Source organism: Carassius auratus, chromosome 30 (assembly GCF_003368295.1).
Source record: "Carassius auratus strain Wakin chromosome 30, ASM336829v1, whole genome shotgun sequence".
Lineage (NCBI taxonomy): Eukaryota > Metazoa > Chordata > Actinopteri > Cypriniformes > Cyprinidae > Carassius > Carassius auratus.
This window is the reverse complement of record NC_039272.1, coordinates 2,925,494-2,950,022: the sequence shown is the minus strand read 5'-3', so window position 1 is coordinate 2,950,022 and position 24,529 is coordinate 2,925,494. Positions and strand designations below refer to the sequence as shown.

General features: G+C 36.1%; 1 protein-coding gene across 3 annotated transcripts; it reads right to left on the bottom strand.

Moving 5' to 3' along the window:
- Positions 1 to 456: 456 nt before the first annotated feature.
- Positions 457 to 14,003, bottom strand: LOC113048875 (protein transport protein Sec24C). Of its 3 annotated transcripts, XM_026210794.1 has the most exons (22): positions 13,809 to 14,003; positions 13,695 to 13,735; positions 12,741 to 12,996; positions 12,577 to 12,650; positions 11,686 to 11,754; positions 11,496 to 11,607; positions 10,206 to 10,333; positions 9,853 to 9,988; positions 9,653 to 9,756; positions 8,673 to 8,785; positions 8,388 to 8,579; positions 8,201 to 8,291; positions 8,001 to 8,105; positions 7,736 to 7,903; positions 5,989 to 6,085; positions 5,570 to 5,718; positions 5,275 to 5,413; positions 4,456 to 4,577; positions 3,791 to 3,970; positions 2,777 to 2,974; positions 1,463 to 1,552; positions 457 to 1,269 (listed from the first exon to the last, which is right to left on the bottom strand). In XM_026210794.1, the coding sequence occupies exons 3-22, from the start codon at positions 12,973 to 12,975 to the stop codon at positions 1,129 to 1,131; spliced, it is 2,643 nt and encodes an 880-aa protein (XP_026066579.1). In that variant the 5' UTR covers positions 12,976 to 12,996; positions 13,695 to 13,735; positions 13,809 to 14,003; the 3' UTR covers positions 457 to 1,128. The 3 variants fall into 3 exon arrangements, with proteins under 3 accessions (XP_026066579.1, XP_026066581.1, XP_026066580.1); XM_026210796.1 differs by lacking the exons at positions 12,577 to 12,650; positions 12,741 to 12,996; XM_026210795.1 differs by lacking the exons at positions 12,577 to 12,650; positions 12,741 to 12,996 and having other exon boundaries at positions 13,695 to 14,003.
- Between the last annotated feature and the right edge of the window lie 10,526 nt (positions 14,004 to 24,529).

The following is a 24,529-nucleotide window of genomic DNA, read 5'->3' as shown; positions in this document are numbered from 1 at the left end:
AACTGATGACTGACATGGCTTTTATTGGCTTCCACTTACCTTTCACATGCACATGAAGTACACAAAGTGTTATCTTGTGTGTCCGGTGAAATCAAGTTGGAGAAAACTAGTTCTTTTTTATTTTTTAAATGAAATGGTCGGATGCATTAAAAAATATTTTTGGGTAATAGTTCCATCATGTTAACATTGCTCATTTAGTTGTGTGTGTGTGTGTGTGTGTGTGTGTGTTGAAGCATTAGATAACGAACATGGACTCCCACTTGGATATTTCATATTCAACTCAATGTCAACATCATTAACCCCAATTACACTAATTATACTTGGTATGTCTCATTAGGAGTGTTTCTCGCTGGCTTTCGGTTCTCTGTGGAGGAAGGACAGATATTCACGAGAACATACACTGGAAATAAGATGAATACTAAAGAGATTCAGACAAGAATGATTCAGAGCCAGTCACACATTCACAGTTATTTATTCATTTTTTGGAGAGAAAAGTATCTTCTTCATACAAAAGAAATGTTACGTAAATTATTAAAACCGTAAAGTGTTAAAACCACATGCTGATGGCCCTTTGAAACATATCAGGGGTTTTATCAAGACATTAAATATTGAGGTGAAATGAGACTGAAAAATAAATTAATATATTATTGCCTAAAAAGTATTAACATGCACACTCTTACTCACCACTGCCAGTTGGGCAAATTCATGAATTCAATTCAGAGTGCAATATTCATGACACAAGAGCAAATGTTAAATAAAACCTGTGTCTAGACCCACACACACACACACACGCGCGCGCACACACACACAAACACACTTCAAATAGAGAATGATTAATAACTGAGTCTTTGATGGGAGTTCAAACAGTATTCAGTCATTCTGAGCCCTTGGAAATTAAAGGACTAATCTTAATATTAAGCATGTCTCCTAAAACAAGCTGGTCACATCGAGTTTGCATTTACTTAAGTTGTAAAATATAAATATTTCAGAGGTAAATGTATGGAAAAGCCAGACAGAATTATTTTCCCTCATAGATTTAAGAACAGCAGCAATGGCTATAGAGGAAACCAAAGGTAAACTACATTGGGACTGAACTATCACAAAGGACTTGTCAATAAGAAGTGAGTGTCACACGATAAGACGCAATGCATTGACATGAAGGTGAAAAAGGAAGTCAGCGTATGAAGCTCCACCGTTAGGACTCTTGTCCTCCACCAGGAGGCGCTGCAGAGACTCCTCACAGCTGTCTCCCTCCCGCACCAGCTTTAGCTGAACAACAAGAAAAACACAATCAAATTAAACGTGTTTTACTGCCACAACTGACTTTGAAAAGAAAACTGTTAAATCCAATACTGTGGTTTGATTGTTTGATTGCAAAAAAAAAAAAAAAGTTAATTCTGTGTCCACATCCTGTCAGTTCCTGAATTAAACATTGTGCAAATGAAGGGTGTGAGTCATTCACCTGGAGAGTAACAGCTGCTGATGACTGCAGAGAGCATATGAGAGCTCTGGTGCTGATGGAGAGAGAGTTCTCAAGCGCTGGGAGTTTGATCTACACAGAACATACAATACACACGCTTTGTACGAGGCTAAAGATAGGGTGACCATATGAGCCATTTTCCCATTTTTTTTATATTGCCTAAAATATCCAGATTTTGGCTGTTTGTGCTGTGCAGAACGATCATTGTATGACATTCATAAGAGCTATAGAGAGCAGAGCAAACGGCTCTTTATGCATTAAAATCACTCTCTTGGTACAGCGACGCTTCGAGTTGAATGAACCACCTAACATGTACGTGTATTTGCATTGCTTTGAACATTCTCTGTAAATCTCGCCTTCTCACACGCCACGATTGGTTGATTATGTACCATACCTGCATGTTATTGGTCAAACTACTTTGGATGTTTTAGGCAATATAGAGATCCTGGCAAGGACGCGTCCTGGTGAAAATGGCTCATATGGTCACCCTAACTAAAGTGAAGTAAAAGCACTATAAAACAATAAGTGCAAAACACAAAATGCAGTAAATGCCTTGAATGGGTAATCTCTCACACACACACATTTCTAATATTACAAAAGATTACTATTTCAAATAAATGCTGTTTGTTTGAACTTTCTATTTACCAAAGGATCCTATATTTTAAAAAAGGTATACATTTCCACAAAAATATTAAGTAGCAACTGTTTTCAACATTGATAGTAAAAGGGGATGTTTTTAAGCACTGAATAATCATATCAGAATGATTTCTGAAGGATCATGACACCTGTGGAGTAATGACTGGCATTTCCCTTTATAGAAACAACTTAACAATCAAACACTTTTTTCAAACTGTAATATAATTTTACAAAATTACTATATTCTTTACCAAACATAATGCAGCCTTGTTGAGTTAAACTTCTTAAAAAAGAAGTGTAATTAATATAAAATACTAAAATAGTGTCTTGACTATGAAGATGGATGATTAAATAACCCATGACAGATTAATCAGATTCAATCCCAGGAAAAGAGATTGATCTGAAAGGTAAACTTATTCTCTGACTACGTATATCTAATCCTATACATAGTTCGTGAACCCACTATTTGTCAATGACCCATTATCTAGTAGTCTATTATGGTAGAAATTACATATTTAAGTTTTCATTTAAAACATGCATACACCCCTCAGATTCTCTCTTAGACGAACTGCTTCTATGAAATGTTCTCATTTGTCAGTCACTTCGGATAAAGCGTGCTAAATGCTAATGTAAAAGCCAGCTCAGTGTGACCCGTCTCACCTCTCCAGATGTGAGGTAGGAGAAGGAGTTGGTGTTGAAAAGCTGTAGAAGAGTGTGAGGAGGCACACAGCTGCCCACCCAAAGGAGCAGTGCCAGTGGGCAGAAGATGAGATACAGACCCCCTGGATCCAGACTAGAGACAGTACAGCGCACGGCTTCCCCTAATGATGGCATGTTGGCATTATCAGCAGAGTCAGACTGCAGGGGTGAGAAGGGTAAACAGAGACAGTGGCGTCATCATCCAGTCAAGAGAGAAAGAATAAATATTTTAGGAAGTTTGCATTGGATTAAAATGTGACAATGTGCAGTTTGATGGACTTCCATGTCTTTAATCTCCCATTCAAGTCACAAAAAGCTACTTTTAAATGTACTGTACTGTACTGTACTGTACTGTAGTACCTTAAAGGTACAGTCGCCTGTTTTTATTGGTTTTGACACTATTGGTTTGTAATTTTGTCTATTTAAGACATTTTTTGGATTTCTTTCTTTTTAAAATATTATATAATATATATATATATATATATATATATATATATATATATATATATATATATATATATATATATATATATTTTTTTTTTTTTTTTTTTTTTTTGGTAATTGTTTTTTTTATTTATTATTATTATTTTTTTCAATATGGTCCATTACCAAGAAATGGCTAAATAAATCAGGAATGCAACCATTAAAAAAAAAAAAATAGATCACATATTAAAAAAAAAAAATTCTAATTTCAGCCAACATTCAGTGTGGTACTAATATACTGTGCATTCCTAATTTGAACTTTCTTTGGTGCCAGAAATCTTGATTTACCAAGTAAAAAAATAAAATGCTATAAATAGAGAGTGAGAGTACAGTAGATGAATTTATTGCTAGAGTACTGAAGAATGTGGCGTCTCTCTTCTGCCATGTGCATAACAATCCACCTGAGAATTATGAACTCTTACAGACAAGGAAACAGTCTCGTTTCAGTGACTAATTTGGATGAACAGAATGTTCTAGATGTCTGTCTCTCACCAGAGGCAGAATAAGTGGGTAGAACTGAGAAGCAGTGCTCCGCGTGTCCATGGAGATGATGAGGCTACGCAGCTGTAGACGCTGATGTACAGAGCTCCGCAGCCCGGGCAGCAGCACATCGCTTTTGCGCAGACTGTTAATGTAGACAGGTACAGCTTTCAGAAACTGAGGCAGCACCAGCTGAAACACAGAGAAAGAGACATAGAGGAGAAGGACATTCAAGACTCTTTTATCCAAATGAAACAGGAATCTCTTAGAATGGCTTCTTAGGATTGTTATCTGTGCCTGGATCATTAATAGGCTAACGAATCGTAAAATTAATTCAGTGTATTAGACTGTCAGTCATCTCCTAAAAAGACTTCACGGGCCTAAAATATCTGATTAAGCTCTAATTACACAGGTTGCTAATAACTGTCTAGGGCCTTTTGCACAAAAAAAGGCAATGTGACAAAAAGGTGAAAAATTAAGGTAAGAAATATTAATTGGATGGAAAATGGTAGGACCTCACTTTTTAATTGGTATCACCAAATCATAGTTTAATATGTCTAAATTATAACTTCATCTGAAACTGTATGATAAATCTCTATAGTATCCGAATATTCAAAAGCGTGTGCTTGTCCAGTGTCTTATGAAGCTCATGAAAGAGAACTACATGAAGAACGCACCTGTCCTGGGGACACAGAGGTAGTGCAGCTTTGTTTCCTGAAGCAAGCCAACATCTCCGTGACCTCCGTCTGTAACTCCTCACGCAGGGACTGCAGCGGACTCTCCAGTGCTAATGAATACACTGACACACACACACACACACACACAGCAAAATAAAGTTAGAAATATTATAAAGTCAAAACAACCAAACTGAAGTAAAATAAGGAAGACTATGCTCAGTGCAATGAAAACAACCAATTATGCACTGCTATTTATGATAAGTGATTATATAAGCAAAGTCGTGTAAAAAATATTATTGAATTTATATTACATATTATATGTACACTACCATTTAAAAGTTTCGGGTTCACCAAGGCTATATCCATTTGATCAAACATTCAATTAAAACAGTAATATTGTGAAATATAACCACAATTTTCAAAAATGCATATTGCATATTAATATATTTTAAAATGCAGTTTATTACTATGATGTCAAAGCTGAATCTTCAGCATCATTACTCCAGTCTACAGTGGCACACGATCCATTAGAAATCATTCTATTATGCTGATTTTGTGCTTTAAAAAAAAAAAAAAAAAAAAAAACAATATCAGTATTGAATATAATTTTCTCTTGATGAATAGAAAGTAACAGCATTTATTCAAACAGAAGTCATTTGAAACAACACCTTTACTGTCACTTTTAAACAAGTCAGTTTATCCTTCCTGAATAAAAGTAATATTTCTCTAAAATATGACCCAGAACGTTTAAACAGTAGTGAATATATAAACAATTTGATTTCATTTTAGTATTTGATTCATATTCATCTTTCTGAATACATTTCTTGCAGTAGAATGTGAGGAGCGTCTCGGCCTGGCTGCTTCTAAAGGTGTCTAGCGGATGACAGGAAGCGGACAGAATAACGGTGTGGATCCGTGTCCTGTTCTCTCCGGAGGAGCTACTGTATGACAGCACAAACTACACAAGCAGATGAGAAGATAATCAAACCAGTGTATTAATTAAATAACTCATTAACTTACTAATCACATCCATTAATCTCAGATAACTGTCATTAATCAAAATCTGAGATTGACTAATAATTTATGATAATTTATATCATCACATCAATACTACCTGTATGGCTACACCCCTCGATTCATCCAAAGGCTTGTTGTGAGTGAACTCAAATGCCAGAGCTGTGCGCCAATCAAGCGCTGCCATGGCAACACAGCAGGAGTCAGGACCGGCGATGAAGGAGCCATAGCAACCAGATATGCGCATCTCTGCAGAAACACAGCGACTGAGCTGTTAATATACCCACAAGCTATTTACAAATAACATCTGGCACTCGTGCATCGAAGTCAAGTTACAAACAAGTGACTATCTATTAATAAATTGATACTTGATATAGACTATAACCTATATTAGCATACTCTGTGTCTAATTTGATTGCATTTAAAAAAATGAATTCAAAGCTAAAATACAGTCTTAACGTTTAGATGGTAATAACCTTCTTAGAATCTGGCTTTCTAGATTCTTTAATACGAAATTACCTTTACTGATAAAAACTCTGAGCTGAACTTTGAAGGCCATCTGCATATTGACACATCTGCTCAAATCAGCTCGGAAGCGTTCCTGTTCCAGCTCCGACTGCAAAGAAAAGTAAATGGAAAGCTTTAGTATGAAATGACACAGTTTGTTAACACTACATTAAATATGGTTGTCACTCTTCTTTTGACTGCTTAATCCGGTTCTCTCACACAGCAAGAAGCGGACAGAATAAAGTGTGTATCTGTGTCCAAGATTAGTTATTTATAGAAGTGACAGTCACACTCTGAAAACACCACTCTTGAAAAATTTACTCTGATTACAATAAATCCACACAGTGTACAGAACCAAGATTAAAGACTAGTTGCTAATGCTGTAACGTCGCTTTCTTTGTGACATTGATAGTTTGTTACTAAGTCAATGAAAAACGTAAAAATGATGACTGGTTTTTCTTATGAGGAAAAAGAAAAACATAAAGAAAAGATAGAAATAAAAGAATATGTGACAATGGCATTACACAAAACAAGACATCTGACAGGTTGCTAGTAGTATTATACCGACCATGAGAGTATAATTCTTAGGGCCCTATGAAATCAGTTAAATTTTTCCCAAATTCCGCTTTATTATTTTCCAAATTCCATTTTGTTCTGTTTACATTTTTCTGTATTACATTTTTTTTTTCTAGACTCTGTTTAAATAATAATAATAAAAAATAATAAAAAAGAATGTATAATTAACTGAAAGCATGAAATACATAATTTAACAGTGATTTATTAAACATTCAAAAAATATATATTTTTAAGGCCCTATGAAATGTGTTTTTCTTTGTCACAAATTCAGTTTTATTTTTACCAAATTCTGTGTTCCATTAATTTTCTGGATTCCATTTTCATTCAATTTTAAAATAATAAACCCTAATTTATTTGTTTATTTTCCAGAAATACTTGCTCTTGAATTTAAATACTGGTAATTTTCCTGCTAAATATTCCTTAAAAAATTATGTTTTAATAATAATTTTAATAGTAGTAGTAGCACTATGATTTAATAATATATTTCTGTTACAGTTTCTTCAAGTTAAACTGTACTTTTATTTTGACGGGTTACAGTGAAGACCTATTGTTTCTGTTAGTATATGATATGACTAGTTTTTTTTTCTCCAAATAAATATTAAAATGCTCATAAAGTGACACTCAAAGCAGTTATGGTTATGTTTATGTGTTCATGTACTCATATCGAGGCGGTAGAAGCTGGAAAAACCTACTTCAGTATGTAGTACATGAAACCGTCTTCGCCATTCTTTCATACAAACACACAGAGCAAGCAGGATTCATATGTAAATAGCCTTTTGCAGTTTTATATTCACATACCTTAATCTAAATGTGATTCTACACATTTCCAGTAAATCTGAATCTGTTATCTGGTTGCATGGTTTCATGGTCATGTTATCATTTAACAGACATTTTTCATCCATCACTACAGTGCTCTAATTGCAGAGGACTATGATGATAGAGCAGGAAGGCACCCTTTGTAACATTTCCAGTTAATAGGATGTCTACAAAAGCCTTGTATTAGCAGCAGAGATTTTTAACAAGTACAAACCATTATGACATTCCTGGCTAATTCTCGAGGCAGCCATAGGGTTGTTTTTGTATAAGTAAGTATAAGTAATTGGGCTCTAAGGTTTTCTTCATCTGATATAATAGGACATGAGGGTGTAACTGACGTCGACTGAGTGCAGAAGGTATTTATTACCTGTAGACTGTTATAGCAGATGACCCCACCCCCTGTGAGGAAGGGGATGTGTCCTGGCCAAGCCCCGCCTACTTCTTGATGGGAGAACACAAAAATGTGCACGCTGCAGCCTTGACTGACACATTCTTTAGCCAATGAGATCGAAGAATCTGGTCCTTGGAAGATGGACTAATATATAACCAAGAGGAAGCAGATAAATAAAACACTTTTAGCTCATTAACATTATGGGCAATATTGTGGAAAAACTGCATGTTCTTTAATTCACCTTCACTTTGCTAGAGCTGAAGAAACCTGAGGAGCTTTTCAGATTTGAGCCTTCAGAAACAGGTGAGGAATGGAATATCAATAATTTTCCTGGAGATGCTGCATCCTTTTAAAATGAGACGCAGGAGATTTATAAATCAACATTTGCAGCACGTACACTGAATTTTTCAGCATGTTTAAGACTCATATTAGGGCTCTTGCCTGGAGAATCTTCAGCCCTGCAGAAACAGAAAGCTCCTGTGAGCTAAATCTATCTGGCTCTGAGTTGAAAAGTGAAATTTCCTGTAGAACTCTGCCCAAGAAGAAAGCAATAGTTAACTATATTGTTGACTATTTTGCTCTTCTTTTAATGATAATTAAATTAGTAGAAGAAATGCCATTTCAAAACCTCTCAAGAATGTGTCTGCAGTCTTTCAGGGGCACCAGAAGGCCCTCCACCACAGGAAGCTCCAGCTCCTCACAGTCAGTGATGACCATCATGTGAGGACGGGACAGAGCCGGACTCAGGTTATACAGATGGATCCGGCTGTCATAGGTCATCAAACCCACCCGAAGATCTGATAGCTCAGTTTCTTCAGGCCTAAAACAAAGAAACAACATTCACAAGACAAGATTTCAAACATTAAGAATGGACATGATTGTGAAAATAATTGTAAACGTTACCATCCCTTACCCATTTAAAGCTTGCAGTTGAGAACAAATCTGCTTACAGATGTGTCCTAGCTGCCCCGTTCTCATCGCACTGGCAGACACATCTATCGCCAGCAGCAACACCGCAGCTTTACCCTGATAAGTAGATCATAGTCAGGGCTAGTCAACAATTTAGATAAAACTGTCATCAATATAAAAGCTGACTACTGTATGTACATTACTATTCAAAGGTTTGGAGTCTGTAAGTCTCTTTAAATAAGTCTCCTATGCTCACAAAGGCTGCACTTATTTTATTAAGAATTACAGTAAAACAGTAATATTGTAAAACGTTATTACAATTTCAAATAACTGCCTTCTGTTTTAATGTATGTTAAAATGAAATTATTCCTGTGATGCAACGCTGAATTTTTCAGCATCATTACTCGTCAGTCATCAGTGTCACACAATCCTTCAGAAATCGTTCTCATATGCTGATGTGATGCACATTTATAATGTTGAAAACGGTTGTGCTGCTTAAGATTTTTGTGGAAACCTATATACTTTCTTTTCTGGATTAACAAATACAAGGTTTCAAAACTACCACGTTTCAATTGAATGTGTCCTTGCCAAATGAATAAGTAAATAAATAAAACCTTACTGACCTCATCATTTTGAATAGTAGTGTATATATATATATATATATATAGTCCCTTATTTCCTGCTTATTAATGGTTTATAAGGTATTTGTTAAGTTTAGGGTATTGGGTAGGCTTATGGATGTCATGCATTATATGTACTTTATAAGCACTAATAAACAGCCAATATGTTAATAATAGACATGCTAAAAAGCAAGTAGTTATTAGTGTGAATTGGACCCTATACTAAAGTGTTACCATTTTTTTATATGCTTTGAACTAGCTGTTTCTATTAACCCTAAATTCAATTTTTATTAAATACTGATGTGCAATCTAATCAAATACAGTTACATATAGTATAAAACAAGAGAAAAATAAAGTTCAAAACCGTCTGTTTTTCCAGGATCTCATATGAGCCGAGACTGAGCTCAGGTTTTTTTTCGCAGTCGACGCGTCGGCCCTGATTAGTGGGCTGATAGGACTGCCATGGCACTATGAGAAAAATACATAGTTGAGTGAAGATGGAAGGACATGTGTGCACAGCTTTAACCGAACATTGAGAATGAGTGCAAGCCAAGCAAGACTTACCTTCATTGAGTTTGTGGCAGAAAGGGCAGTAGAATCTTTGCCCGCAGTCCTGCCAGCTCATAGCAGGACTCATGAAGGCCCCGCAGTGTGCACAGCCCTTAACACAATCTCCTGCCTCACAAACTGGCACATCACGCTGTGGAAAACATTCACATAGCATGTTTACAAGAGCAGGACTCAAGAGCAGAAAACACTGAAGAGTATGTGAAGGTGATTGGGATTTCTCAAGATGACAGAATGACTCACAAATAACATCCTAGCAAATAAGACCAATAAAAGTGACATTTTTAAAGGGATATTATAATCATTCTAAACCTCCCCACATACATGTTTACTGTTTTTTCCATACGTACTTCTCCTTTTTCCGGCCTGGCCAGTGGACACACGACTGCACCCAGCGGGAGACGACTCTTCTGAGCTGACTGAGGATCCACAGGGAAGCTGTAGGACGTGCAGCGGATAAAACGAGCTGTGGCATTACCTGGGAAGCACAGGGAACAATGACAAAAAAAAAGTGATTATGCATTGTGTCGCACAATATTATATCTTGTTTTCACTTACAACAACCAAAGGTTTTGCTAGATTCCACACTTAATTACAACATCTCGTACAAAAAAGCAACCCGCTTACTTAAAAAGTAACTTTTTACTATTTTTTTGAGGAAAAAACGAAAGTAGTATTAGTATAAAGAAATTCATAAGGTCCAAACTGCACTAAATGTTTTAAATTTAAAGAGGTAATTCACTGCTAACAAGACTGGCATTTAATAAAACTTGGTTGCAGAAATGATGCAGTAGAAATACAAATTTTGTTAATTACACCGTAATGGAAACGTAGAGAAAATGGAAAAAATAAACTGTGGTGTTACCTATTTCCAAAAAGGTAGGGAAACTTCAACACCCATAATGCACTGGGTTCGATCTGACTATTTATGTTTAGAGAAACAAAAAGGCAGAAGTAAGATCTGTAGTTTTACATTTTGATGATAAACAAGGATATTTGTACATGTTTTTCTTTTTCAAATACCACTGACATTGGAACAATACAAAGCATTAAAATTTTAACCTAATAATAATTTTAAAATTATTATAAAAAAAAAATAAAAATAAAAGATCATAATACACAATTCATTTTTAATGCACATCAGTAGATAGTGTTTTTGGTGCCAGGTCATGTTGTATTTGGCCAAACAGCATTTAAATCATAATTATTGGTTGTAGCAGCAACAATAGTATTTATTATAGTATTATTATTATTAATAATAAAAAAGGATCATATTATTACTTTAAAAACAGCCTAATTAAAGAAAGAACACTGAAGCTGTTTTGGAAATGCAAAGCATACTGTGTGTTTGTCCTAGTGTCAGCAGGACTCTGCTGTATTTATGAGAGTGAAAAACAGCAGCTGTGTTTGAGATTATCATGATGTCTCGTTATAAGAACAACACCTGTTAATATTTCATTACCTTTGTGTGTCTGGCTCCATCACTGTCTGAAAGTCAGTTAAGGTCAAAATCATTTCAACAAAAGTACAACAAAAGCTGTTGTGACAAGAAAACCAGGTGCATCACGTTTATTTTTCATGTGAATTTGGGAACGAAGTCAAAAGATAATGAGGGCTAAAGCGGGTCATAGTGACAGTACCTCTGTCCTCCAGGGTGCATTGTGTTGAGGAGAGAGGGGGAACTGAAGATTTGCATTCTGAAACAAACACTTTCCCCTCCCACTGGATCCTGTCCTCTTTAATCACCTGGACCTGAACATTTAAGAGACATTTAGACACCTGAGCTGTCTTGATGGAAACATTACAGAATAAGAGTGGCGGTTCATTTACCACACTGGGTAGAATCTGAGGATCCAGGCCGTACCGAGACTCTGTCTTAGAATTTGACACTGGACTCGTCTGACAAAAGAGAGGAAAAGAAAGTGATCCTTCAGTAAATTCAATAAAGATCTTGTGGGCCACATGCTTGTATAATACATGAGCCTGAGACAATTCAAACAGACTGCAAATGCAACACTAAATTTCTACCACATCCTAACTTTTCAATCACACCCTAGCCATACTGATGACACTTAAAGAGCTCTTACTCATTAAAGTTCACTCTGTCTGGGGAAAAGAATTGTGATTGTTTTGACTTTTTAATTTAGATATTTCTGAATTTCCAGAACTTTAATTGTTTTATTTAATGACCATTTTGTTATATTTATCAAATCACTAAATTAGTGCTAAAAGTTCACCATAATGACAGATGCTTACACTTTCACTAGTAGACTTTTTTGTTTTAATTGATTTTATTGTATTTTACTTAAAAAAATATATATATATATTTTATCATGTTTCGTAACAATGTAGTATTACAGTGAGAATTTTGGTTTCAATGCATATTAATCTGGGACAGCTAAATTATGTATGATTACAGGGTAAAATACAATGAGTTGCTGTGGCTCAGTGGTAGAGCATTGTGTTAGCTGCGCAAAAGGTTGTGGGTTCACTTCCCAGGGAACATACATACTGGTAAAAAATAAATGCATATTCTGAATGCACTGTAAGTCGCTTTGGACAAGAGTGTCTGCTAAATGCATATATGTTATAGAAATAACGAGAATAGGATTTTAATTAGTTTGAAAAAAAAGAGAAAATGTTCCCTGAAATACGACATAAAAAAAGAAAAAGAAAAGGTCCAATAACCCCCCGATCTCCAATACACTGTCATGCACATACTGGTAATGAGACGCTTCTCTGTGGAATTCCTTGATTTGTCATATTTGTAATCTCAGGAACAGGCTTTAACACTCCTGTGACAAGACAGGATCAAAAGTGTTAGCATTTTCTTCCATGAGACAGCAATAGATTGTGATGTATAACTGAAGATGTATTATACTTACCCTGGTAGCTTTGCTGTGAGGAGTCCCAGTACAGCGACTGAGGCCGATGGCCTGCTGTGGTTTCTGTCATGTGGGTCATGGGGGTCACACTCTGCTGATCTGGGTTCAAGTTTGGATAGTGATATGAAGGAAATGGACAGCTGGGTGGAGGCATGGTTGGGGTGCTGGGACTCTGTCCGGCCCATGGCTGTGCTGGTGGATGTGTACAGCTGTGGTTTACTGCAGGAAACTCCATTCTATGACCAATTCAATTGACCTTTATAATCAAAGACAACATTACAGAGCAAAGTCATTCCTTTTTACTTGTGACCCTGGAGCATAAGTAGCACAGGGATATTTGTGGCAACAGCCAAAAACACACAGAATAGGTCAAAATTATAATTCTAAATTTTAAATAAAATTGGTATAGTAAAGATCATGTTCCATGAAGATATTTTGTACATTTCCTACCGTAAATAGATCAAAACTTAATTTTTGATGAGTATTATGCATTGCTAAGAACTTCATTTTGACAACTTTAAAGGCGATTTTCTCAGTGTTTTGCACCCTCAGATTACAGATTTTAAAAATGACTAGTTGTATCTCAGACATATATTATCCTATCTTAACAAACCACCAATGGAAAGCTTATTTACTCCGCGTTCAGATAATGTATAAATATCAATTTAAAAAAGGAACCTTATGACTGGTTTTGTGGTCCAGGGACCAGGGTCATATTTCATAAAATATAATGATAATTCCAGATTAAGACAAAAAAAACGGTATGTAAACTGTAACCTTTCTGGCATGCATGATGCAAAATTTCTTTATATAAATAAAAACTGGGTCTATTAATATGTCAGTCATCCTGTCGAACAGTGATCAGCTGATCGTGCATCACGTCACTCCGGTATAAATGCGCGCATCCTTCTGAATGTATTTGATTCCACGGTACTGAGAAAATGAATTTTTTACCATGCGATGCTTCATGCTAGAAGATTTCAGCAAGAGTCGACCTGAAATTGAGAGAGATAGCTGGTATTAGTACGGAAATACGGGTATTGATGCAGAAAGCCGTCGCATGGATACCGTCAGATCACATTTCTAATCTGTCAGTCTTCATCTCCGTCACTGCTCAGATGGTAGAAACCTCAGTACGCATAGATATTAACATCATAAACATTGCATTTCAATATTTCCAAAAGCCCTCCGTCTTCCGTAATAAAAGCACACCGTTATCAAAGCCTGTACTGTGCGCACAGTGAATACGTCTCACCCAAATTGTAGTTGTAATATCATGATGATGACCTCAAGGTGGCAGAACTGCGTCACCAAACACTTCCGCCAGAGACAAACAAGGACTCATATACGTTTGAATAGATGTATTTTATGTTACAAAATATTTTCTAAAATTAATATGACCAACATCAATAGAATTTAACACGGAATCTACAAATGCAAAATGTTATACAAAAGTTTAGTTGTTTATTTATTTATTTCAAGTGCTCAGTTCAGTTACAGACATTCCAAACTTTGAGTCTGTAAATTAAAACTTCCATATTAATATAAATCCTCTAAATGCTACACCACACAATCACTGTGCTTAGATGATACCTTATTTATTTTGGATAAATACAGTTCTTAATACAGCATATTTTATGCACAAATACTGCATTAACCCTTTAGTGAATCTTATTCCACCCTTTATATCAGCCACTTTTTTGTGTGTTTTTGTTTTTTGGTCCTACCACTTCCATACTCCATAACTTTTCTGTGATGAAGAAGAAATTCTGAAAATTACATAAATAACATTGATCATGTCATGTTGATACTGTGCATGAAAACCAATGACTGGTGCAAAAAAAGTGAATAATGTGCAATTTCCTATGTTCAGCATTCTTGTAACCTTGTTTGTAATGCAAGAATGGAAACAGTCATTTGTAAATTTAGAGTCACTTCCAGTTATTCTAGCTGTACAAAACAGCTTGTTATGCTGCTTGAAATGGCAATTTTTATTATTATTATTGCCATATTATTTTAATATGTCTTAATTATAAACACACTGGTTTGTAGCTCTAACAGTTTCACAGTTTTCTGTACTTTGATATTCTTCTAATTATTTCCCCTGTAGCAGCTAATGAATCAGAAGTCTCGCACATTTACAGAAAACAGTTTGCTTCTGCACTGAAAAATAAGTTGGATAGCTAAGTAGGCCTATGTGTTGTTGTGTTTTTAAATATACATGCTATACTTAAGTAATGAATCCTGTTCTATAATTTATTGCAATATCTATGTGATACGTGACAAATAAAATACCAAAACATATTCAGTATTATTATTTTATTTACTTTACAAAGCCTGACATTTTTGCATATGGACAGTTTGTAATTCCAATTCGGCATATATGAATAATTTGCAAAACAGGCATGCTTTTATTGGTTAATGTGCACATAGAGGCCAGCTATTTACACAGTGGTTCATCATAGTTAGAACAAACACTTGCCTAAAACAAGAATGGAGGTGGAAGTGGTGGTAAATATTTCATCTACTCTTCTGCATGCCCTCAGTCCACTTATGTAATATTCATGAGGTCAAGAGGGCTGATGACTACACCTCAGAATTTACCTGCTTAGAACATTCACATATGCACGCACACACACACATATGAAATCACACCATTAAGCATAAATATACACTTTTTACAGGGGCTGGCTTATACTTTAAACATTTGGCTAATAACAGCCTTGAGTTGTCTTTCTTGAGTTGTCTCCATGCTGAAGCCTGTCGGCACACAACAAGAAGGCCACAAGAAGAGTGACCGCCATGGTCCTTGTAGTTTTATTATAGCACTTAACCTCCCACCTGCTATTAGAGGACGCATCTCTCAGAGTGATGCTACTGACTCCATGCTGTCCTCTTCACACACACACTCTTCAGAGAGAAGAGAAGGACTCGCGCATAAATACCACATGATTTACTGCCATTATAAAAATAAATGGTGTACAGTAATATCTTGGCCATTACTCCTGAATCTTTCCATAACGGTAAATCTTTGTAGTATACCAGGCCATTTCCTTAAAAGGAACGAGCAACTGACTTGCGTATACTCATAACTCTCTTTCTCTCTTCATCGTCTTACCATTTCTATTTTAACACTAAAATCTATATTAACAAAAAATAATAACAGAGGTGACACATTCAGTCTCATGTTCACCTCAAAAAAATCCAAAAGCTTTACTATGGTCTGCATAGGCAGCTATCTAAGTTAGCATCCTTATCATGCAAGGATTTTATCAGTGTCTAAAATAAATATTAGATTAGATTAAAAAAAAATTTAACCTAAAAAATAAAAAATGAAAGATGTTGCTTTGGAAGTTCAAAGTGCCAAAATTACTACAACTAAAATTTTAATAAAAATACATTTCAGCTAAATAGCAATATTGAAAAAGACAAAAACACGTTAAATAATAATAACAATACAAAAACACTTAAATTTTAATGGAAACCGACAACCTAAAAGTACATGTAGTCTGAAAACACTACTCATTTAGCCCAGTCAACTTTGACCAAAACAAGCTTTTCAATCTTTACAGGCAGCATTATTACAGTATGTATAAATCCTTATTTGCTCTATATGGAAAATCATACTGCAAATATGCAAAGCTATTCATACAATTCCTAGTATTCTTACAAAATAAAGAGTGAAAAAAATGGATGGAGAACAATGAAAAGCCACTTCACATCAAACCATTATGGTAAATCTCTCAAATGTAACTGAATAATTCATTAGTGTGTGTTTAGGTACAAAGGGTGTTCTAAACAAAGGCCACCACAGATTTCGTGCAGTAACAGCAGGCGATAATGCTGCTTTTGGGATGACAGTGTTCTCAAAGCACTTTTACAGCATTAGCCATGAACTGAAGTGATTAGGCTTTTATAAAATGATTAAAGTGCGCTAGTCTAGAAGACTAGGCTTCAAGTACACACTATGTGACTAAGAACCCACTTCACAATTAGTGTCAAGGGTGTCTTCGTTTTTTTAAAAAGGTTCTGAGGGTGCATCATCAAATGTTAAACTACACTAGTGTTCAAACATTTGCAGTCATTAACTTTTTTATGTATTTATTTATTTAAAGCCTCTTATCCTCACCAAGACTCAGTTTGATCAAAAGTAAAACAGCATTGTGAAAAAAAAATCAATTTAAAATAACTGTTTTCTATTTAAATATGTTTTAATAAATTCCTGTGATGGCAAAGCTGAATTTCCAGCAGCCATTATTTCAGTCATCAGTGTCACCTGATCCTTCAGAAATCATTCTAATATGCTGATTTGGTGCTCCAGAAACATTTCTTATTATTGTCGATGTTGAAAAATGTCATGCTGCTTTATATATTTGTGGAAACCATGATACATTTTTCAGGATTCTAAAGAAAATTAAATAGAACAGCCCTTATTTGAAATAGAAATCTTTTGTAATATTTTCTCTCCACTCCCATTTTTAAGCTATTTTATTCATCATTGCTAATTAGACGTATTAATTAAAACATAAATCAAGCTTTTGAATTGCAACTGATATTTATATTGTATGTTGTGAAGAGAATTTATGTTTACAAGTCAAAACTGAAATGTAAACAATACTTACAAGATATGATATTATAATATAATATACCTTTCAAAAGCAAAGTGCATTTTTTGTAGCGATGCTACTTCTGTATCATTTACTGTATATATATATATATATATATATATATATATATATATATATATATATATATATATATATATATATATATCCTTGCAGCAAGTGGTTTCAGAAGTGGTTGAACAAAATCAGCCATGGGAAAAAGTGAGGACCGCCTGAAATATGATGTCAGATGAAATAATGGTCTTTAACTGTAGAGAGATAGAGTTTGTCACTCTGAAGCTGCACTGTTTGTTTGAAGGTAACAGAGAGCTCTCGTGTTGTGAGAGTTGTCTGGAGAGACATACAGAACGACAGATGCACCAAGCAAACAACAGCTTTTACCACGAGGGACCAGGCCACCATCCAGGACCTGACAATTAGATGAACCGGAAAACAGACACAAAGCACGACGACACACATAGTGATGTGCACTTTCAGTTACATCACATGTAAACGCACAGCAAATACAAGCAGAATATGGAAATGGAAATGTGAAGCACACAGAGGTGCACACAAGCATAATCAAACACAAACATGCAAACACATTGTCAAAAGGCTCATGCTCCACACATGTGCATGTGATGACAGAGACAGACTCCCTGCTGACTGGGGCGCCTGACAACGGCTCCAAGCTCTATCCCAGAAGACTTCAGTTTGTATGTAACCTGCTGCTCTCTGAACTCACTCTTTACTCTAACAGAGCAGGGGAGCCCACTGGTCTAATAGCTCAGCTGAGAGCCTCTTCCCTAAATAAGCCCTAAAAAGAGCTTTAAGAGAGTAACCTGCCCTCTATACTGGCTGCTAGTAGTCAGCAAAACATGTCAAAAACAATTCCAAATCATGGGGAAGTTATTGATTTAATTAATTTAATTAGTTAATGTTCAACAAAGTAGATGGCATGGCAGTTACTTTCAGGAGCCCCATAAACAATGATTCACTACAGGATAATGGTATAGGAGTGAGTGAGAAAAACCACTTTCATGGCTGAATATTAAAGGACACATATTTTGACTCTTTTTACAAAATGTAATGTAAGTGTCATGTGTCCTGAGAATGTGTCTGTGAAATTTCAACTTTAAATACCCCTCAGATCATTTATAAAATTGTTTTGACAATGCCTATTTTGAGTGGAAGCAGAAAAAAAACTGCTGTTTTCGTGCATGTCTCTTTAAATGCAAATGAGCTTCCTCTCCCTGCCCCCTTTTCAAGTATAGAGCTGTGTCTTTACAGCTCTTACCTCAGATACTCTGTCAAAAAACACATTAGTCTAAATTACTGGTTTGTTCTTTTTCACATTTTCTGAGTTGGTAGATGCACCAGGGACCTGATTATACCACTTAGAAAACATAGAAAATTACAGGTCTTAAAATATATTTAATTCATGCTCAATTTCCAATAAATGACATGACAAAAATGTCTAAAATTGGTTTGTTAAATGAAGAATTTTATTAAAATGCTTACAAATGAATAGAAAATGTCTTAAAATGGTTTCATTAATTTGAATACATTCATACATTCTGAATATTGTTATCTTTAACTGGCTAATTCTTGAAAATCCAAATAATAGACTGCAAATAAACACTTTGGAATGAAATGGAAAAATTTTCTGGATGAGTTTTGAAATGATTTCCTCATCCAAGTAGATACTGTAGGTATTACTTCTTGGAGGTGTTGAAAATATGGCCACCGACTGAACTGACTTTCCTTGAAAGGGACAAATAAACACTTTGACTTAGCTTGACTGCCCTAAATCACTAGACTGTGACATGTGAGAGTTTTATATTAAATGGATGTATGGTTTCACCTGTGGGGAGATTTGAGTAATGGCACATCTAGGCCAAGGACAAATCTATTGTTCTAAAAGTGAGCACTTCAGCAGTACATTTGTTCTCTCTCTTTCTCTCCTCCAGAGAACATAGGCACCTGTACTGGTCTACACAATGCAGTTCTTGGTTAGTTCATGCAAGAGTCCATACGAACCACTCAAGGTCAAGAATTGTGGTTTTCAAGCAACACTTAGACTTGAACTCAATCCTGAGTGTTTGCCAGAAGACTAATATATGGTTGCTTACATTCTGAGACATTGTTAACACATAGATATGCATTCATTAGCATAGCTGGTTGCTACTGTAGGTGACTGTGTACCAGAACAAACCCCAACGTCTCTATTGTAAGCTTGTTAGTGTAGCTTAGATTGCTTAAGCTGTATAATTCAAGCTATTATACATGTCCACAGCACAAGCAATGCAATAGAAGTTATTTGTCATAGTTTAGTACTTCTGGTTAAAAGCCTGCATTAGTTAGCATCAATAAAATGCAATTGTCTGGTTTAGACCCCATTCACCCCTGAAACACAAAAAGACTTTTGGAACGTTTCAAGCTACAGCGCTTCATTAAGAACATACTGTTAAGTGTCATTGATGAAGGGATTCTTAGGTCAGTCGTAGCGTCTGTCTCATTCTCAATCTGGGACTCTCTCTTTCTTTAATTCCCTGTAAAGTCACATGATGAAAAAACGATTGCATGGTTTACCCCCTACCCTCCCCGAGCTAATCTTCAAGGGAAGGCTGGTGTATGTGACACATGCCTATGTTCTCTTATCAAAAGCAGACTCTCTCTCATTCTGTCTCTCTCTCTCTCTCTCTTCATATGTCAGTCTGTCTTTATTATACACATGCATAACCACACACATCCACACAAGCTGTGGGTTGTTTATGTGGTTGCTAGGGATTTCTGAAAACCTTTGATGGTTGGGAGAGAGAATTTATGATTTGGTGACTTGGGGATTGCATTAGCATTTTGTGCTACAACAGCAGTTGTTTTGAGTAGCTGTGTAGTGTCTTCTCAGAAAAAAAAAGATCCAATACTACATAAAAATAAACATTAAGTGTGCTTGACTGAAACGTCTCATAAATACACATGCACAAATATATACAAACTGAAAACCTGTGTATGTGTATGAAAACCCTTCTAACGGTTTGTAATATGATGGATCTAATACCGCCCTTTCGATTACACACACACACACACACACATTCACACATTTCCCCAGTAGACCTGTTCCAGTGTGGGGCCGTGTCCTTGTAGGGGCTCCAAAATGACGTCCATGAGAGGTCTAGGGGCTTCAGTGTGAAGGAACCAGAGAAACAGAGGAGGACTGAGATGACTGATTTTAACACAAACACTCACAGTCTCCTTATCAAATCTCCTAAATGAAGCAATAAATGAGATGATTGATGAAAACTCATTAGATTTCAGCTGTAAGGGGAATGGTGCCTGTTAGCATTACACACTGATGCTCTTGACAATTCTCTCGCTTTCATTATTCCTCTCGCACGCTTTCTTTTTACACATGCACAACCACTCCCACTTCCTTTCGCTTTCTTTCTTACAAAAGCACTGTGACATTATAGTTTGTTGTCATGTTGTTACTGTTAACTAGAACTAAAATGTTTTTCTTCAACTTAAATAAATCTGAAATAAGACAAATATAAGATGACATGTGTATGTATCTGGCAGAAATGATGTCACTGATAGGACGTTGCATGTATCACCTTTTATTGCACCATCCCAGAAATAGAGCCACAGGAAAGCATGCCGCTCCAGGCCACTTCTGATTGAGGTGATGCCGTGTGACTTGTGGTAATTGTCCAGTGCCCCTCGCACCGGCCCCAGTGACAGAGCAGCGGAACAGGCGCTTCTCATCGTCCAAATGGCTTTTTTTCTCCTGAGAAAGAAACCACAGACTCTCACACATACAAGGTAATTAGTCACATCTGCACACAGGTGTGCAAGTCTACCCCCTTCCCTCAGCACAACCTGTTCATTTCTTAACATAAAGGTCCGCCGCTTGATAGCAGCATGTGTCTGGTACAGAGGGGAAAAACTAGACTGCAACAAAACTTCGATAACATTTTCACTACTTTTATTACAGTAAATGAAACACTTGTTATCTGATGTCTTCTGGCAGAAACTATTAGCCTAGCACTATAAGCTTCCTATTAGCTTATTGTCCATTGATTGCCCTGGGGCTTGTTCATCTGAGGACCAGCCCTGTGCACTTGCCTCCAACTTTATGCAACAACAAGCTCAGCATGTCGTTCTCCAGAGAAGAGATGATTTTAGGTTTACAAACACCACCACAGTCTTCCTCGTCATATTGCTAATGAAAACTCACTCAACTGGCATGAAACAATTTAGGCTAGTGACAATGCCCCTGAATTTTCAAGATACCCCTACCGGAGGTAGAACTAAACCCAACAATGTTTTTCCTCATCTCTAAGGTCTCCCATATATGAAATGGATTCTTGGCTAAAAATATTTTACTGCTAAGATTGTTAAATTAACAGATATAGTTATACACCACAAAACCAATAAAGGACTAAAATATAGCCTGTCCGTATGGGAGTTAAGGCATATAAACTAATGCAGATCAATCACACAAGCTCTGAGAGCTTTGAAACTTGACATGTTTGTAGTCAGGAAGTTGATTTAACTACTAGAAAAGACTGGATGTGAATATCTTGATGTATGGAATAAATAGAGACATGTAAACACATATCTAAAATAAGCGGACATGCACAAATTCAATATCTATGCAGAATGTTTTCATTTACTTTGTGCTTGCTTTGCCTGGCATTATCATAGAAACACATATGATGTCTTGTTGGAAAGGTGGGGTTGTGCTGAATCCAGCAATACCAAATATGTAAATATATGATAAAAGAGAAGTGTTCTGTCACTCAATGTATGATGTGTCCAAAATGAATGAAAATGGAACACTGACATAATTGAGTCCAAACCCATTCATTATCAGTGGTGAGAAGAATGTTGAGAAATTCAAATATAAGAGACATCAAAAAATATTTAAAATGGCACCTTGTACTATATGGAAACAAAGATTGAAATCGAAAGATAACACCTTACCATAGCACAAACAGGAGACCAGGAGTTTTAACTTAATGAACTTTTTAATAAAACTATAACTTAACTTCACACAATACAACTTAAATTACTGTCTTAAATAAAACAAATGGCAATCTAACTAAAGAAACAAACACTCTTCGGGGAAATGAGCCCTGTCTTCTCAGGCTGTTTAGTTTATTTTCTAGCAGCAACCATTTGGAACATCAACTGCTTTTGGTAACCATTGGAGAAGGGTCTGGCTACAGACTTGCACTCTCAGACACTGCTTCTGCTAGCGACGTCACTTCCAGTCTTTATTTTTTATTTTGTTCTATTTATTGATAACTTTTTGTTTGAATTTCCCAACATTTTATAACAGTTGCCATGTGGCGAAGACTAGAAAAAATAAACTAAATTACAATGTCAATTGCAATCGCTACTTGCACTCTCCGCTACCTGTGACATCACTTGCAATCAACACAAATCGTGCATGTTGCCACTGGAGACAACACGCTTTGGTAGTGATTAAACGATTAAAACTAATTTAGTACTATAACGTACAGGGTCCTGCAAGAAAAAGACAAGCACAGACCTTGGCCACAGAACATCAGAATATGAACGCAATGAACAAAGTCTTTCGTTACGCGTTTTCCTCCTGTAGAAAAAAACTAACACTTAATATGGCATAATGTATTCAGACACATTAAGTTCAATTAAAAGATCAAATTCGATATATAGTTATTATTCAATGTACTGCAAGTCAAGCAGATGGCTATGAACACAATGTGCAAACTTTGTCCTCCCATATATAACGCTTAATGTGGCCTAATAACAGACCAAGATGATAAAGACAATTTAGTAGGCCTAGGCTAGCCTATATGTCTTGTTGTTGACTAAGTATATACAGACAAGCAAATATGAACGGGCATTATGCATTAAGTGATTTTAAAGGATCAACTCCGTACAGGAAAGCAGACGAGTACAGAATGCAGTGCGTTAAATTGTACTTTAAATGTTTTCCTCCTATAGAAAATCATTATAAATAAAACACATAATGTAGGTTAATGGTGTAGACAGTTGTAGACAGTTTATTCTATATGGAAAAATGCTTAATGTGAAACTGCGTGTTGCGTTTATTCTGGGCTCACCTGCTTGCCTGTACATATTAGTTATGTATTTTAATAAAGTAGAGAAGCATGAGTTTGGCCTTTCTCATCTATGTCCATTATGCCACATTTTGCGGTATGTGAGGAAAATACTATATACATATTCCTTATATTAATGAACTGTACATTTAATTTGATATTTTAATAGCATCTTAATATATTAAGCCATGTTAATTGTTTTTTTTTCTACGCTTAGCTAGAGACTTTGCGCAAATGTTCATATTCTGGTGTTCTGGCCATGGATTTGCCGATCTTGTCTTTTTCTTGCAGGACCCTGTACGTTATAGTACTAAATTAGTTTTAATAATTTAATCACCACCACAGCGTCTTGTCTCCATTGGCAACATGCACAATTTGTATTGATTGCAAGTGATGTCACAGGTAGCGGAGAGTTCAAGTAGCAATTGCAAGTGACATTGTAATTTAGTTTATTTTTTCTTGTCTTCACAACCTGGCTTTATAAAATGTTGGGAAATTCAAACGAAAAGTAATAAAAAAAATAAACAAAATAAAATAAAGACTGCAAGTGATGTCACTAGCGGAAGTGCAAATGTCTGAGTGTGCAAGTACAAGCCTGCAGCCAGACCCTCTTGAAACATTTTGGGGTCAACCCCCCATTATGTTACAACTGCAGCACACCACTCATCCACATTGTCATCAGTGACAAAGTGGGTCATATTTGGACAGTCAGGGCAAGAGCAAAACCCTGTGCAGGTCAAGCCCACAGAAAGACACTGGCATTTGGTGGCATCAGTGCAGTTTCCATCTTTACAGTAGAGGTGGGTGAGGTCTCTAACTCCTTTAGGTGCTGGTGCCTTCTGGAACATCACAGATTAAATGCAGCCACCTTCTCTGAGCCTCCATCCTCTACCAACTGGGATCCAGAGAAGAGGTTTGGCAAGGTGGCTGTGATGCCACACTGCTGTTTGGTACACGGCTCTCAGCACATGTTGCTGGAAGCCATCTTCTGTTGGGGGTAGATTTGCTGCTGACACCTCAGCTCATCCAGGTTGGTGCTAGGATGCCCATCTTGGTGCCTCTTCTTTGTCTTTCA

Bases quoted from the DNA above. Each gene is read 5' to 3' on its own strand.
- LOC113048875 (XM_026210794.1), bottom strand. From the start codon at position 12,975: ATGGAGTTTCCTGCAGTAAACCACAGCTGTACACATCCACCAGCACAG. The intron at 6,086-7,735 runs GTAATAAATACC...TTTTCTTTGCAG, and splicing joins TCTGCTATAACAGTCTACAG to TCGGAGCTGGAACAGGAACG. The intron at 1,553-2,776 runs GTGAGACGGGTC...TGTTCTGTGTAG, and splicing joins CCTACCTCACATCTGGAGAG to ATCAAACTCCCAGCGCTTGA.